The 15,899-nt window shown below is 36.4% G+C and overlaps 1 protein-coding gene across 1 annotated transcript in view; it reads right to left on the bottom strand.

The window, feature by feature from the left end:
• Window positions 1-15,899, bottom strand: part of LOC150103516 (carbonic anhydrase 7-like) — a 124,401-nt gene that overhangs the window by 31,711 nt on the left and 76,791 nt on the right. The window contains exon 4 of the mRNA XM_090398239.1: window positions 6,671-6,766. Coding sequence (XP_090254365.1) covers window positions 6,671-6,766 — 96 coding nt within the window. The remainder of the gene's footprint in view (window positions 1-6,670; window positions 6,767-15,899) is intronic.

Here is a 15,899-nt window from a genome sequence, read left to right as displayed (position 1 = left end):
CCTAATTTTAATCTAACAATCCCACACCCTTTTTGTATTATTATATTCAGACTCGATTATTCCACACAGAGTTACTCAGTGCTCACATAAAAAAAAAAAAAACACATGCACATAGTTATATACAATCCTTATATAGAGCATATCAGATGCAATCAGTCTTGTATTTTAACATGGGATAATATTCTTATTTGTGTTCAAGCTTTATCCTCCCGCAACTTAGTTAATATTCAAGCTAATATTTAACATAATATTATAAAGTTTCTTCCTAATAAACAGTTCAAAGGTTTGGTTCCTTCCTCAGCATAAGCTTAGAGTGGCACCAGCTTATTTGACATAGACAGACTAGTCCAAAATCAGTCCTTTAGGCATCACATGAAAGTTAAATGTGTGGAGCTCCTAAATTCCTCGGTTCCTATTCTAAAATGAGTATGAAAACTTGTACATTACCATCTTTGTCTTTTCACGGAGTTATCAGGGCTTCCTTGCAATTACACTTCCATGTTTTCTCACCACGTTTTCTCATGGCATCAGTGACTTACTTCTATTATCTTCGAAAGGTTGCCCTCTCGCTGACTACACGTTAGCATAACTAAGTAATGGCTCTTTATTGGAATTCTGACCTAATTCCTTTGGTGGCTATACTCGACACGGCACAACAGCAACTGGGAGATTGTTGCTGGGCTCTCGGTTGCTGTTGTGCCGTGTCTTGCTGCCAACCCGGTCTCCCGGTTGGCGGCAAGCTTCCACAGTTATCCAGGACTTGGATGGGAACGCAGGAACAGAAAACAAGAGAGCGATTTGAATCTCGTGCCGAACCTTATATTGCAAAATGGCACTCTCTCTCGATGACTACGTCATGCTCATAGCTGTGGCCAATTGGTCACCGCAACTCCGAATTGTTTTGACATGGTTCTAATACATAGATCATCTTACATACATCTAATAATAACATTTCAGTACTGAGATATAACTTTCCCTTATTAATTTTTACACAGACATTATCAACTTTAAATATAGATTTCTCAAAATTACTTAATATCTACAACCTCAGATGGTTAGACATACTTCTGAGTGAACATAGGTACACTATCCTTTTAGCTCTTCTTCTGGAGGCATAAGTATGTCCTTATCCTTAGATCTAATCGTTACTGTGTGTTGGGTCGCAAACAAGATGACTCACCAATAGTGAATCAGCACTTTTTCCAACACAACACTTTGCTCTTTTCTCCAAATTTTCCCAAAATATTTTTGTATGTCTGACAATCATTTCCTACTCTGCTATTTAGATCCCCAACAAGGATCAACTTTTCCTTTTTCATTGTGTCACTTGCTTTATCTAAAGCATCAAAAAATTCCTCCACTTCTACCTTAGTAGAACCTTCTGTGGGATCATAGGCACAAATAAGTCTCATTGTCCAATTCTCCATTCTGATATTTGCCAACATCACTCTACTTGAGACTGCCTGCCATTCAAGAAGATTAGCCTTGTATTTAGTGTCGAATAGTATGGCTACTCCTTCTTTTCCTTGATTGTCATTTCCTGAATATAACATTTTGCATTTATTGCTCAGAAAGATCTCATCAGGTATCTGGTATACTTATCTAATTCCTCGGCTAGCTCCACATCTTTGCCATGGCTTCTTATGTTGATAGTACCGATCTTTAACTCTGGTGATGTTGAGTTGGTGGGTGTGCTTTCAGATTTGTTCCAGTAGCTGGCTTTTCACTGTTTGCCCTAGTTCCCTGGCATAAACAAAGGGGGGGCCTCGTTTAACCAGGCGACGATCCAGCCAGCGTGAAATTTTGTCACGTTGTACCAGCATTTTCTATATTGGTTTAAGCCAATAAGAATACAATTTGGTCGGCTAAATTTCAAATTGCCAGCCCATCCTCGTTCGTTCGGTATCCAGATAGATACCCAACAGGGTACACCACAAGAAGGTGAGGATTCGACATTAGGCCAGAAGCCCTGGTAGGTTCTCCGCATTCCTTTAATGCGGTTTTGTGCATTACTTCTCAAAATTGGTAAATGACACATGCAGTGATAGCACAGTGGTCAAAAACATTCAACAGGCATACAGTCAGGAATACATATCCATACTTGAAGTAGAAAAAGCCATCAAAGGCTTGAAATGTGGAAAGGCAGCAGGAGTAGATGATATTCGACCCGAAATGCTGAAATATGGTGGTATAAAAGTCTTACAGTGGCTTTACTGCATAGTTCAGAAAGCCTGGACAAAGGGATGAATTCCCGATGATTGGAAAAGAGCTCTCATAGTACCCATATATAAAAAGGGAAATAAAACTGAATCTGAGAATTACAGAGGTATTTCCCTACTGAGTGTTCATGGCAAGATCTATGCAAGTATACTGGAGAAACGGTTGAGAAGAATTGTTTAAGAAAAGCTTGGTGAAGAACAAGCTGCATTCAGCCAAATAGAGGCTGTCAGGATCAGATCTTCACTTTACATGACAAATAGTTGAGAAAGCATGGGAATATAACAAAGATCTGTATTTAAGTGTTGTCGATCTGGAAAAGGCATATGACAAGGTTCCAAGAGAGAAGCTATTCAATACGCTACAATTATATGGTGTTAATGGGGTATTATATCAAGCAATACTTAGTCTGTATTTGAGTTGTAAGTCGGCAGTTAGAATTGAAGGAAGTACAGGAAGATGGTTTAATGTTAAATCTGGTGTGAGATGAGACAAGGATGTACATTATCCCCTATGTTATTCATTATCTATATGGATCACATTATGAAGGAAAGGTATTAAACATGATATCAGAATTGGAGATGTTAATATATGCTCTTTGCTTTATGCAGACGATGTTATACTTCTAAATAAATCCGCTACAAATTTGCAAGAGTCCCTAACTAAAGTGAATAACTGTTGTAATCGATATGGTATGAAGGTCAGCATTAAAAAGACAATGACAATGAAAATAGATAGAATTGTTGAAAATGTCAATTGTGTTGTGAACGGGGAAGCTGTGGAACAAGTAAAACATTTCAGCTACTTAGGCACGATTTTTACTGAAGATAGTAAATTAAATATGGAAATTGACAACAGAATCAACAAAGTTAGTATGGTAGGAAATCGATTGAATAAATTTTTATGGAATAAGAGAGAAATTAGTCGGAACACTAAATTAACTGTATACAAGGCAGTGTTCAATTAACCAGTTTTAACTTATGGATCTGAGAGATGGGTCAGCAGTAAAACACTTGACCAAAGACTAGTGACTGCAGACATCAGAGTCCTGAGAAAGATTAGAGGCTTGATCAGATGGCATCAATTGCAATATCATATTAAAAACTAGGATATTAGGAAAGAATTTGATATTGCCAGCATCTAGGAATGCGTTAGCAGAGCTAATCTCAGGTGATATGGTCACTTAAACAGAATGGGTGAGGAAAGGCTAGCAAAACAAGCATTCTCTGCCAGGTTGGCAGGAAAATGACCTAGAGGAAGAACAAGATATAGGTGGATTAATACGGTCGAAAGTGCCTTAGACGATAGAAATATAAGATCTGATAATGTTGGAGTCTTGACAAGTAACAGACTGATTTGGAAGAAAATTGTAGATAGGAAGTTAGTAATGGTGTAAATTTTTCATGTAGTACTATCATATCCTGTACACCCCTTGAATGTACATTTAGGAATTTGAGGATGTTGATGATTTAAATAAAAATATGTAAATTTATTTTACTATGGCATACATGTTATTCTTCAGTAATGGATACTCCACAGGTGTCATTATACAAGAAAATCCACATACCTATACCAATGTATAGATATAACATCCTCCGTATATAACATAGACACACATACCATATATAATTACATGTGCATTTAAAGACCGAGTTCGATTCTCGTTGTGATAAGAGGAATCTTTATATGGGCTTTTTCAATTGAAGGTGATTAGATGATCTCATATGATGATCTCATACCAACATATGAACATTTTTCCCAGGATGAAAAACCCAATTTGGGTTTTTCATCTTGCTGAACACCGCAGGATGAAAATCTTTTGCCCATACTGAGAGTCTATTTAAGTTGTCCTCTCCACATCACATTGATTAACTATTACCCTACCTAATTTTGCATCATCAGCAAACAACTGAATATTTCCTTTCAGGTCATTTCTGATATCATTTATGCACAAATGAAACAGTAGTGGTCTCAGAATTGAACTCTGCAGCACACCAATAATCACCTGTTTTTGCCTTGATTCTGTCTCTTCATATACCACTTTTTGATATCTGTCCAGCAGCTGCTCTCTTATCCACATAACCAGCATCATATCCATCCCCATTCATTCTAATCTGTGTAACAGAGTTCCATGTGGTATTCTGTCAAATACCATTGCAAATTCCAGCAGAATTATCATGTAGCCATTTCCTTTATTCAACTCAGTTGTTACTCTATAAAAACTTAGTGATTTACTAAGGCATGACTGATCCTTCACAAAGCAATGTTGCCCTTCATACAGTATCATATTTTTATTCTTCCATTCTTGAATTCTCTTTTCGACCAATTTTTCCAGTACTTTTACCACCATGCCTGAGATACTGATTGATCTATAATTTACTACTGCAGTCTTAGAACCTCCATTATGCAAGAGAATTCTTTTGCCCTCTGTCCACTCCCTTGGAAATGTACAAGAGCCGAGACTTAAATTAAAGAGCTAGCTAGGCAAATTTTGTTTGAAAGAAGAAGCTCTTTTTGTGAAGGAATAAAGTTGCAAACCTGGATGTCTTCTAATGACTCAAAGACATCAAATAGATGATTTCACATGGGGAAGTATTATTGGGAAGATTGAAGGAGGCTACAGAATTACTGATATTGCCAGAGAGTTTGGAATCTCACACAGCACTATATCAAAGCTTTGGGCAGCATTTCAAACCAATAGAATGTGTTCCAGATGTTTGCAAAGACATTGTCCTCACTCTACCATGGAGTATGAAGGCAGATATTTGGTTATAACAGCAAAATGTAATTGACAAACCATGGCAGGTCAGCTTGCAAGTTGGCTTCATTCAAGCACAGGTACATGGATATCTCAACAAACTGTGGCAAGACGTATTAGATAAGTAGGCCTTTATGCCTGTATTCTGCAGCCCTTTATCTACAGCTCATTGTAGAGCATGTTTTACATGGTGTTGTATCCATAAAAATTTGTATAAGACAGTAACAGACTAATATACTCTTTACAGATGAAACTAGTTTCTGTCTTTCCCCTGATTCTAGATGACACCTGATCTGATGTGAAAGTAGTACTGCTTACCATCGTGAGAATGTTCTTGAAGGGATTTATACAGTGGTGCTGGGGTCATGGTGTGGGAAGGCATTATGTTTAATGGATGCACTGAGCTACAAGTGCTGGAAAAATGGGCTATGACTGGTGAATGATACTGCAATGTATTCTTCAACGTCATGTTCGATTGTTCCATGGTGCTGTAGACAAAGAATTCATTTTTATGGATGACAATGCCACACCACATTGTACATGAGCAGTGGAGATACTTCTGGAGATCAAGGATATTAATTGAATCATTGCAGATTGAAATTCCCCTCTAGAAAACAAACAAGGCCTTATCCTTGCTCTGAAGGAGGAATGAGCCAGATTGCCTCAAGAATTCTCGAATCACTTGGTGCTGAGCATGGTACGACATTATGAGAGCTGCATTCCAATTTAGGGTGGACATATATTATGTTTCTTCACATAATTTTCTGTAAGTACTGCACATTAATTCCTTAACTACATCTTGAGGAAATTTATAATTTATAGATACAGAAGTACTGGGGGTCATGGTATGGGGAGGCATTATGCTTAATGGATGCACTGAGCTACAAGTGCTGGAAAAGGTATTTGAAATTTAATGTGTACACACTTTATACTGCATTTTTTGTGTAATATAATTTATTAGTATGCTGGCAATAAATTTATGCTCACATGTGATGGGAGCCATGAAAATATTTTTATATACAGGTAAAAATGTAGTTCGTCCTTAGCTTTTGGATGCCTCTTGGACTTAAAACAAAAAATGTATGTATGTATGTATACATTTTTTGTTTTAAGTGCATGCATACATACATTTTTTAAGTTAAGAAATTATTGAGTGGTTTAGTTATTTTACATTACCCTAAGGTGATGCTTTTTTTTTTTAAGAATTTTCTGTTATTTAATTGTCATTCTCTAATCCTGGAATGAAGATGCCTATGACACTTGGGCAAAAATTTTGTAATAAATAAGTTGTTACGTGAATTTTCCTCTTTTTTATAGTTGTTATTATATACTTATTTATTCATTATTTATACATGATTCAAAACAAATATGTCATCCAATTTAAAAACATGGCTGTTCTTCTAAATGTATATTAAATTAAATACATTATCAACATTTTAGGAGTCATCTGAAGTTGAGAAAATATTTCATAATACATATAAATGATATTATCTCCTTATGGCTTCAGTAAGTTTACTACAAGAGATTTTATTAAGGGTGCTAAATGTGCATTGTTATAATCTAAAAGTCTCTATTGTGAATGAACTTAATATGTTATGAAATAAAGTTATAACAGCAGAACAAGATTTTCAGCAGAACATTTTATGTCATTATTATTTAATGCTAAAAAAAAAAAAAAGAAAAAAAAGATAATACCTCCAAAAATACTCCTAAGACAGCTAACCCGAAGACATTTGCTGCAGCTTCACTGAACTGGCCATACAATGATTTGTTCCAAAAAACCAAATGGAGCTATTATAATAAAATAAAATAATAACAATAAAAAATGTGTTTAAGCATGGGCAACCATCAAGTATTTCAAAGGCAATTCAAATAAGCCTAATACTCTGCAGTTTGGACAAAACAACACTGATTTTAATGAAAAACACAAATATTTTAATGAAACTTTCATAAAAATATTTTTAGTCTACAAAACAGAATTTAGATAGGTGACTATATCATCTATAAAGCATCTTCTTGTTGGCATTATGCATACCACCAGCATATTTCATGCAATACTTCAATTTCTATCATATATATATTTAAAATCAGGGCTAAGTATACAAAAATACAGACCAGTGACAATTAACTGTGGATTTTTGTTGAATTTATGTAATGTTTTTTTTTAAAGACTTGCACATTACCGATATATATGTAAAGCTGTATATAGGTATTCATTGATTATTTGTACAGGAAGGCTAACTTTACGAAGGAATTAGGTTCCCAGCCCACTGTTCATAAGTGAACTGTTTGTAAACTGATGTAAAATGATAATATATTTAAATGAGATTTGTTCCTTTAGTATGAAAACTGACTCTAAAAGTTAATAATTTAGCAAGTTTTACAAGGAATCAATGTTATTTTTAATTATTTTACATAAATAATGTTTATAAATAACATAAGAAATAATTTATAAATTAAAATAAAAATAACGGATAATGGCATAACAGAGAAGCATCTAATGAGATGACCTAGTTTGAGGGTCATCTGGATGGACAGGCTCTTTGTCCTTGGTTCAGAACTACAATGAGGATGTCTATTGGACCCTTATCCTCCTCTCCTCCAACATGTTATAATATGCTTTCAGAGCAAATTTAGACCTAAAGTCCTAAATTATACCACTCTGTAGGCTTCACTAAGTGCACTTGCTGTTTGAGGATAACTGAGGATACAGTTCTATATACACAGATTAGGATGGGGGTGGGGGTTAGGATAATTTTTTAAGGAAGTCTTTGGTACTTCCTTCTATTTGCTTCTGTGAAGAAAGTTTATCTTTATATAGCAGATTTTACATCAGGTATTAAATCCCGAGTTGTTTTTTTTTTAGTGGGGAACTCATCCATAATAAGAGGTTGGTCAACCCATAGCAATAGCGCACTAAGGATTTAATCTTGGGGGATGGTTGAGTAGTGATTTGAGAATACACACTACGCACTGCATACGACCTATGATTGAGCATCTGCAATGATTGCTAATTCATAAGTAGTATAGAAATAGAAGACATGACACAACATAAAACATAAATTAAAAAAAAAAAAAAAAAGAATTTTAATTAAGAAAAGATTTTTGGAAAATTTTCTAGTGTTTTTTTTCCTTTTTCTTTGGGGAAGAGGGGGAAGGACCCCCTGTTCCCCCTCTGGGTGTGCCACTGACCCATAGTACACCACTAGTACTGTGGATGGGCATTCATAGATTTTAGCATTAGCTGTCCTATCTACAGCTGGAATCTGGCCAGTTAAGGTAAAAAGAATTTGGTCGACATCAGGCAAATAATATAGGAATTGGGCATTATAGTTAGTCTTTAGGAGAACTAGTGAGGGATGCCTTTTTGTGTGTGTGTGTGTGTGTGTGTGTGTGGTCTGAAAGTGGTCACCAGACATCTTCAGTCAAGGAATTTCAAAAAATAGAGTGGAGCGATCTGGGAGCTTGCCAATGTCTTAAAACAGATGATGTTTCCCAGCCTCAATGACCATTGAACACTGTAAATCCATTCCTCAACTATCCTCAAAATAGAATCCATGAGTACCCTGAGTCACAGTCATAGATGGGGAGGGATTTGGAGCATTGCCATTCATGCTGCTAATAATATTAGACTTGCTGTAGCCAACATCTTAACATAGGCAAAACCTCTAGAAATACATCTTCTCCAATAGAGTTTATGAAACTACTAGAATTAATGAATAACAAGAAAATACTAGTTAATGAAATGTAATCATAAACCACTCTGATTATACTCATAAGCTAAACATTCCACTTAAGGACAGGTCTATTGGACATTGACTACTAACTATTAACCATTCACAGGCTTCTCAAAAATCACACTCTAAGCCTGTAGAAGTTACTTATAAATTTAAATAATATAATTCACATCTCCCAGGTCTGCCAAAAATCCACAAACAAAATGTGCCACTGCACCCAACCACAGAAGCCACTTATTCACTCATCTACAAATTAACCAAACACTCAGCCAAAGTACTCTCACAGAATTCTGGCAACACCTCCTCACACATAAGGAACTCTGTATGTCCAGTACAGAAAACCTTAACCTGACTCACAGTAATGATCAGTTTTGACACTAAACACCATCAACTGCCCACACCACAAGGCCAATTTATCTGTATGCAGGATGAAAAACCTGAATTTCTGGGAGGACAAAAAACATTGCTGCCTTTGTTCACACTATTTCACTTAAGAAATGCCTGTGTCCAAATATTCAAGCTAAATTTTCTCCCAAAATCTCAGGCTTGGATGTGATTGTTGGTATAGAAAAGATCTGATGTAGTACATGAACTGATAAAGATTTCAAATTAGCAACATTTCATTAATGAAAAACAATACAATACATCAGAGGCACTGAAATTGAGCATATGACTTTTTTTTTCTCCAAACCTCCTGAATTCTATAGAAATGGCTCCATAATGCCATTTCTAATGTTTCTACAATTCCAGACAAGTCTTCTAATGCCAACAGTCAATATCGTTTTTAACATTAAGTTTTGAAAGGACATAAAAGATAAATCACTTGCTACTTTAATCAAGTACATATATTCTCCATTTAAATCAATAACACTCTTCCAATGTTGTGAAAGTTTCATAATGCCATTTCTATAGAATTCAGGAAGTTTGGAGGCAAAAAAGTCATATAGGATCAATTTCAGTGCCTCGAATGTATCACACTGTTTTTCATTAATGAAATGTTGCTAATTTGAAATAAGTGATAATCTGAAGGTGCAAGATCAGGAAAATACAGAGGATGTGGAAGCTTTTCCCAGCCAAATTCCCCAATCTTAGTACAGGTGATTCTGCACTATGAGGGCAGGACATCATGATGAAAAACGACACCCTTTCGATTGACCAGAGAACTTTCCATTTGAAATTCAATCAATCAACAGTATACGTCAGCTGTGATTGTTTGGTTTTGTGGCAAGAGTTCAAAGTGTATATACCAGCCATATCCCACTAAATACTAAACAAAAACTTCTGAGTCTTGTTTTAGCTGAGGTTTAGTCTGCCCCCACCCCAAATGAACCCACTGCCTTCAGCACTTAACATGCTTATAAAGTATCCACTTTTCATCACCAGTGACTATACAACTCAAAAACTGAGATTGAACCTCTCTCTTCAATTGTTGTTCATCAGTTCGATGAGGAACCCAATTGCCGAGCTTAGACACTATTCCAAGTTTTCCATCATCATCAAATTTCTGCCATGTACCCTCAAGAGGTGTACAGGATATGATGATACCACATGAAAAAATTACATCATTACTAACTTCCTATCTACAATTTTTCTCCAAATCAGTCTGTTACTTGTCAAGACTCCAACATTATCAGATCTTATATTTCTATCCTCTAAGGCACTTTGTACCGTATCAATCCACCTATATCTTGGTCTTCCTCTGGGTCGTTTTCCAGCCAACCTGGCAGAGAACACTTGTTTTGCTAATCTTTCCTTTCCCATTCTATTTAAGTTACCATACCACCTGAGATTAGCTCTGCTAACGCATTCCTGGATGCTGACAATGTCAAGTTCTTTCCTAATATCCTCATTTTTAATATGATATTGCCATTGATGCCATCTGTTCATGCCTCTAATCTTTCTCCGGCCTCTCATATCTGCGGTCTCTAGTCTTTGGTCAAGTGTTTTACTTCTGACCCAGCTCTCAGATCCATAAGTTAAAACTGGTTTGAACACTGTCTTGTATACAGCTCATTTAGTGTTCTGACTAATTTCTCTCTTATTCCATATGAATTTATTCAATTGACTTCCCACCATACCAGCTTTGCTGATTCTGTTGTCTATTTCTATATTTAATTTACCATCTTCAGTAAAAATCGTGCCTAAGTAGCTGAAATGTTTTACTTGTTCCACAGGTTCTCCATTCACAACACAGTTGACATTTTCAATGATTCCGCCTATTTTCATTGTCTTTGTCTTTTTATTGCTGACCTTCATACCATATCTATTACAACAGCTATTCAATTTAGTCAGAGAATCTTGCAGACTTGTAGCAGATTTATTTAGAAGTATAACATCATCCGCATAAAGTAAAGAGCTGACATTAACATCTCCAATTTTGATATCAGGTTTAATACCACTTTCCTTCATAATGTGATCCATATAGATAATGAATAACAGAGGGGATAATGTACATCCTTGTCTCACACCAGATTTAACATTAAACCATCTTCCTATACTTCCTTCAATTCTAACTGCTGACTTACAACTCAAATAAAGACTAAGTATTGCTTGATATAATGCCCCATTGACACCATATAGCTGTAGCGTATTGAATAGCTTCTCTCTTGGCACCTTGTCATATGCCTTTTCCAAATCGACAAAATTTAAATACAGATCTTCCAAGTTTTCCAAGTTCTTGCAAATGGCGATGGATGGTTGATGACGATGAATTAAGATCTTTTGCTAAATCTTCAACAGTTGCATTGGCATTTCTTGCAACAGCAACTTCCAGCATATCATTATTAAGAGAGACAGGGCTCTCCAGAACAAGGGAAGTCTTTCAATCTAAAGTCCCCATGTCGAAATTTTTGGAACCATCACCGGTACTTCTGCACATTCAAACATTATCGCTATACTCTACTTGCACATTTTTTTTACAGTGTTAGCAGCATTGTTGCCTTTTTTTGAACTCATGAGCACCTAATGTACTCTTCAGTGACTTCCATAGTAATAAAGGGTTATTTAAACAATAACTTATGTATGATGTTTTTGCAAGGTGGAATTCCTTAGAATGAGGCTGCCTCAGCTTAGCATAGTTAAAAAGATTCAAAAATTCATGTTTAGACAAGCTGAGACACATTTGAACAAGTATAGCATAAAAAACGACATTACTGTTGGGATGACCTTATACTTTATAAGGGGCAACATGGTTTTATGAAAGGTAGGTCTTGAATCAGTAACTTGCTTACTTTCTATAATAAAGTAACAGTAGAGTTGGATAAAGGAAATCCTTACTCAGTGATACTGCTGGACTTTGCAAAGGCATTTGACAAGATTCCACACGGAATCTCTGTTGCATAAATTAGAGCAAATGGGTATGGATCTGAAGCTGGTGATTTGGATTAGAGGATGGCTGGTGGATATATACCAAAGAGTGGTTTATGGAAGAGCTGAATCCAGGAGAAGGCAAGTGATTGTATTGTTTAATTTGTACATCAAATTAAACAATACATTGTTATTGTTTATTGGGAATACTTTGAAATGAAATATCCACTTCTTTGCTGATGATGCAAAATTAGGAATTAGCATCTGAATTGAGTATAATATGTATGCAAACATCATACATATTATAGTCAATTCAGATGATGTAGATATCTTGCAGGATGACTTAAATAGGCTGACGGTATGGACTAAGGGCTGTCAGTTTAATGTGGCAGTGTAAGGTGATGAACTTCGGGAGGATGAGATCACATGCTGTTTACTATATTAACAGAACTGAACTGCAAGAAGTTGACGAGGTAAGAGACTTGGGAGTTATCGTGGACAGAGAACTTAAGTTTAAAGGGCACACTGTGGATTGCCAAAACATCACATCAAATTATATGGCTGTTGAAGAACACACTAACAAGCAGGGATAAGGAAGTTATTGTTCCACTTTATAACGCATTAATAAGACCGCATTTGGACTATTGTGCACAGATCTGGTCATCTGGATTTCTTGGTGATGAAGAAATATTGGAGAGGATTCAGAGTCAAGTTACAAAGATTGTTGCAGGTCTGTGGGATGTTCCCTATAAGGATAGATTGGAGATCTGTGAGCTCCAAAAACTAGCTGATAGATGTAGGAGAGGAGATATGATAGAAGCATATAAATTATTAAAGGGATTTTACAGGATTTAAATCATGATGACATTTTTAAGACCAGTGCAGGAAGGGAGAGAATGAGGGGCCATCCCTGGAGATTATGTAAGAGTGTGGTTAACAAGGGTGTTAGGACTAGATTTTTTACTTGGAGGGTTGTGAAGGGATGGAATGCGTTGCCAGAGGTGGTTGCGAATGCTTCATCTGTGAATGAATTTAAGGAGAAGATAGATATTGTGTAAATAATAGTTAGTGTGTCAATGCAGGGTCTCTGGCGATGAGTCTTTTGACTCCATGCAGACATCGTTATAATAATAATAATGACCTGACAGCAAATGTGCTAACATCATGTGTGAGACTTTGTTCTCAACTATAATTTTTTTTAAACAATAACTGTAAAATAAAACTTCTGAAGACTTAGAATTAACTTTATCTATTACCTAGAGCTTTAATTCTGATAATTTATAATGCTATCGAATATCTGACAGTGAAAAATGCAAACATGTCTGTTTAACCTTGACATGTTAATGGAAACCTTGACATATACACATCAAGGTTTCCATTGATGCAAAGTGACTATTAAAATTGCACTACCATTGATATTCCATTGAATATAACATATATAACAGTTCAAAATGATCGATATATTTCATTCACATATAAATCCATTAAAGATATTTTCATTGATTATATGCTTTCCCATTTCAAAATATTAGAATATCCTTGTATCCAGAATCTGCCTGACAATACTGTTATAATAATTAACACAGTCAAGACTTGACATTTCTTGTGTGTTCTCTTTATGTTCAGATTTATTTCCCACTCTACCACTTAGTTTCCAACAAAAAAAATGGCTTTTCCTCTTCTGTATCTTGAAAAACTTCTTCTCTTTCTTACTAAGCAAGAAGCAGAGAAGTGAGACCTCAGGCACAAATTTCTCCCTTTCTGTGGGACTATAAAGAACAAATGTCTCAGTGTCCAACTGCCCAATCTAAAAGTTGCAAACACAATCCATCCATCTATTCATTGGTGTTTAACAGATGCCATTTGATCACTCATATGCTCGGTGATGTGCCACACCAGTCCTTGCCAGGTAGTCCTGCTGTATGCTTTTCTGGAGGCTTCAACTCTCTGAAGACCAGTCACTCCAGACACACTATCCACCCAGCTCAATGATAGTCTACTCCTCCTCCTCCCTTTTTTTTTTTTTTCCCACAGGAGCTTAGCTGGATGGATGGTGTGTCTGGCATAGGAGGAGGACTTCTATTACTGTTTGAGAGAGAAGAATATTTGGCATTAGTCAGTGCAATCTCACCAAAAGTTGTAGGCATTAGTGAAACTGGGCTGTCAGCAGAAGACGTGGTCACTGGAATTGAATGTGATGGGTACAGTATTTTCAGGAAGGATAGAGAAGATAGACCGGAGGAAGGAGTACTTTTGATGATAGCCGATGAGTTGCAGACAAAGAACGTAGTATATCAAGATGATAGACATGTGAATGATAGTACAATCCATCCATCTATTCTATCATTTGCAAGCTCACCGCATTCGAGGCGGTGAGCTTGCAAAAACTGTAACCCAATATACAGTTGGTTGCTGCTATAGGTCAGGGTGTATAGGGGTGATATTGAATTCATACATCAGCAAATTAGTGCAATGAGTGCAGGTTAGTGATTATTATGGGGGATTTTAATTATGGTGATATCAATTGGAAGGAGGAAATATCACGTGGCAAAAAGGAAATGGAATTCATTCATCATTCATACAGCACATAACTGAAGGGACATGTGGTGTGAGAGAGTGTTGGACCAGGTCATTGGTTCAGAGGATATATGCATAAATAAGGTGTCCTTGTTACCTCCAATTGGTGAGAGCGATCATGTGGTACTGACTTGGGAAGCTGCAAAATTTGCTTATTTCTCTTTTAAGAAGGGGTATATATGGAACTACAGGTTAGGCAATTATAACAAGCTATGGAGTGAGCTTGCAGCAGTCCCATGGCAGAACATATTGCAGGGGAAAGATGTTTGCAGTGCATGGGATAAAATCAGCGGGTATCTGAGGAAGACAATATCAGATTGTGTCCCCATGGTCAGGAAGACAAACAAGGTGGGTGTTAGATGGATGAGTAGTAGTAGTATCACGCTTGACCTGCAAAAAAAAGAAAATGTTATGGAGAATTTACAAGGAGAAAGGCAATCAGTACACCCATGAGCAGTACAAGGTTCAAGCTAGGAAGGTTACCAGCATAGCAAGGAAAGCTAAATCAGATTATGAGAAGACCTTAGCTATAGAGATCAAGGATAATCCCAAAGAGTTCTTCCGCTATGTGGCAAGTAAAAGGAAGAAAGACTTCGGAATGATAACCTTAGTGGGTGCTGATGGTATCGAGGTGACCAATTCAGATGTAATAGTAGAATTACTGAGTGATCACTTTTCAAAAGTCTATCACCCAAGTGAGAATATCTCTATACCTGTAGCAATAACTAATTGAGAATTTAAGTTAAGAAATCAGAGGTACTTAGTATATTGCCAAATTTAAATGCAAACACTGCTGTGGGATTAGATGGAATATCAGCTCAGGTGTTGCATGAATGTGCAAAGGACTTGTCAACGCCTCTTACTTGGTTATTTAACTTAAGTCTGAACTCTGGTATGGTCCTTAGGGGGGTGGAAGGAAGGCAAAGTAGTTCCTTTGAGTAAAGGTGGCTCTAAAACTGCGGCAGTTAATTACAGACCAATCACTATCTCGGGAGTGGGTGGTAAGAGTACTGGAAAAGTTGGTTAAAGATAAAATTCAAGAATGAGTGGATCAGGATATGATACTCTATAGGGGACAACATGGTTTTGTTACAGGTCAATCCTGCTTTAGCAATTTATTAGCTTTTTATAATAGAATGATATCTGAATTGGACAAAGGAAATGGTTACACAGAGGTACTTCTGGATTTTGCTAAGGCTTTTGACAGGATACCCCATGGAATACTGTTGCACAAATTGGAGCAGATGGGGATGGATACTAAACTGGTGATAGAATGGCTCAAGGAGAGATACCAGAAGGTGGTG

Source organism: Typopeltis vanoorti, chromosome 9, assembly GCF_054136105.1.
Source record: "Typopeltis vanoorti isolate ZY-2024b chromosome 9, IOZ_Tvanoo_1.0, whole genome shotgun sequence".
Lineage (NCBI taxonomy): Eukaryota > Metazoa > Arthropoda > Arachnida > Uropygi > Thelyphonidae > Typopeltis > Typopeltis vanoorti.
Note: the sequence above shows the minus strand (reverse complement) of the source record. Positions and strands in the feature narration are given on the sequence as shown.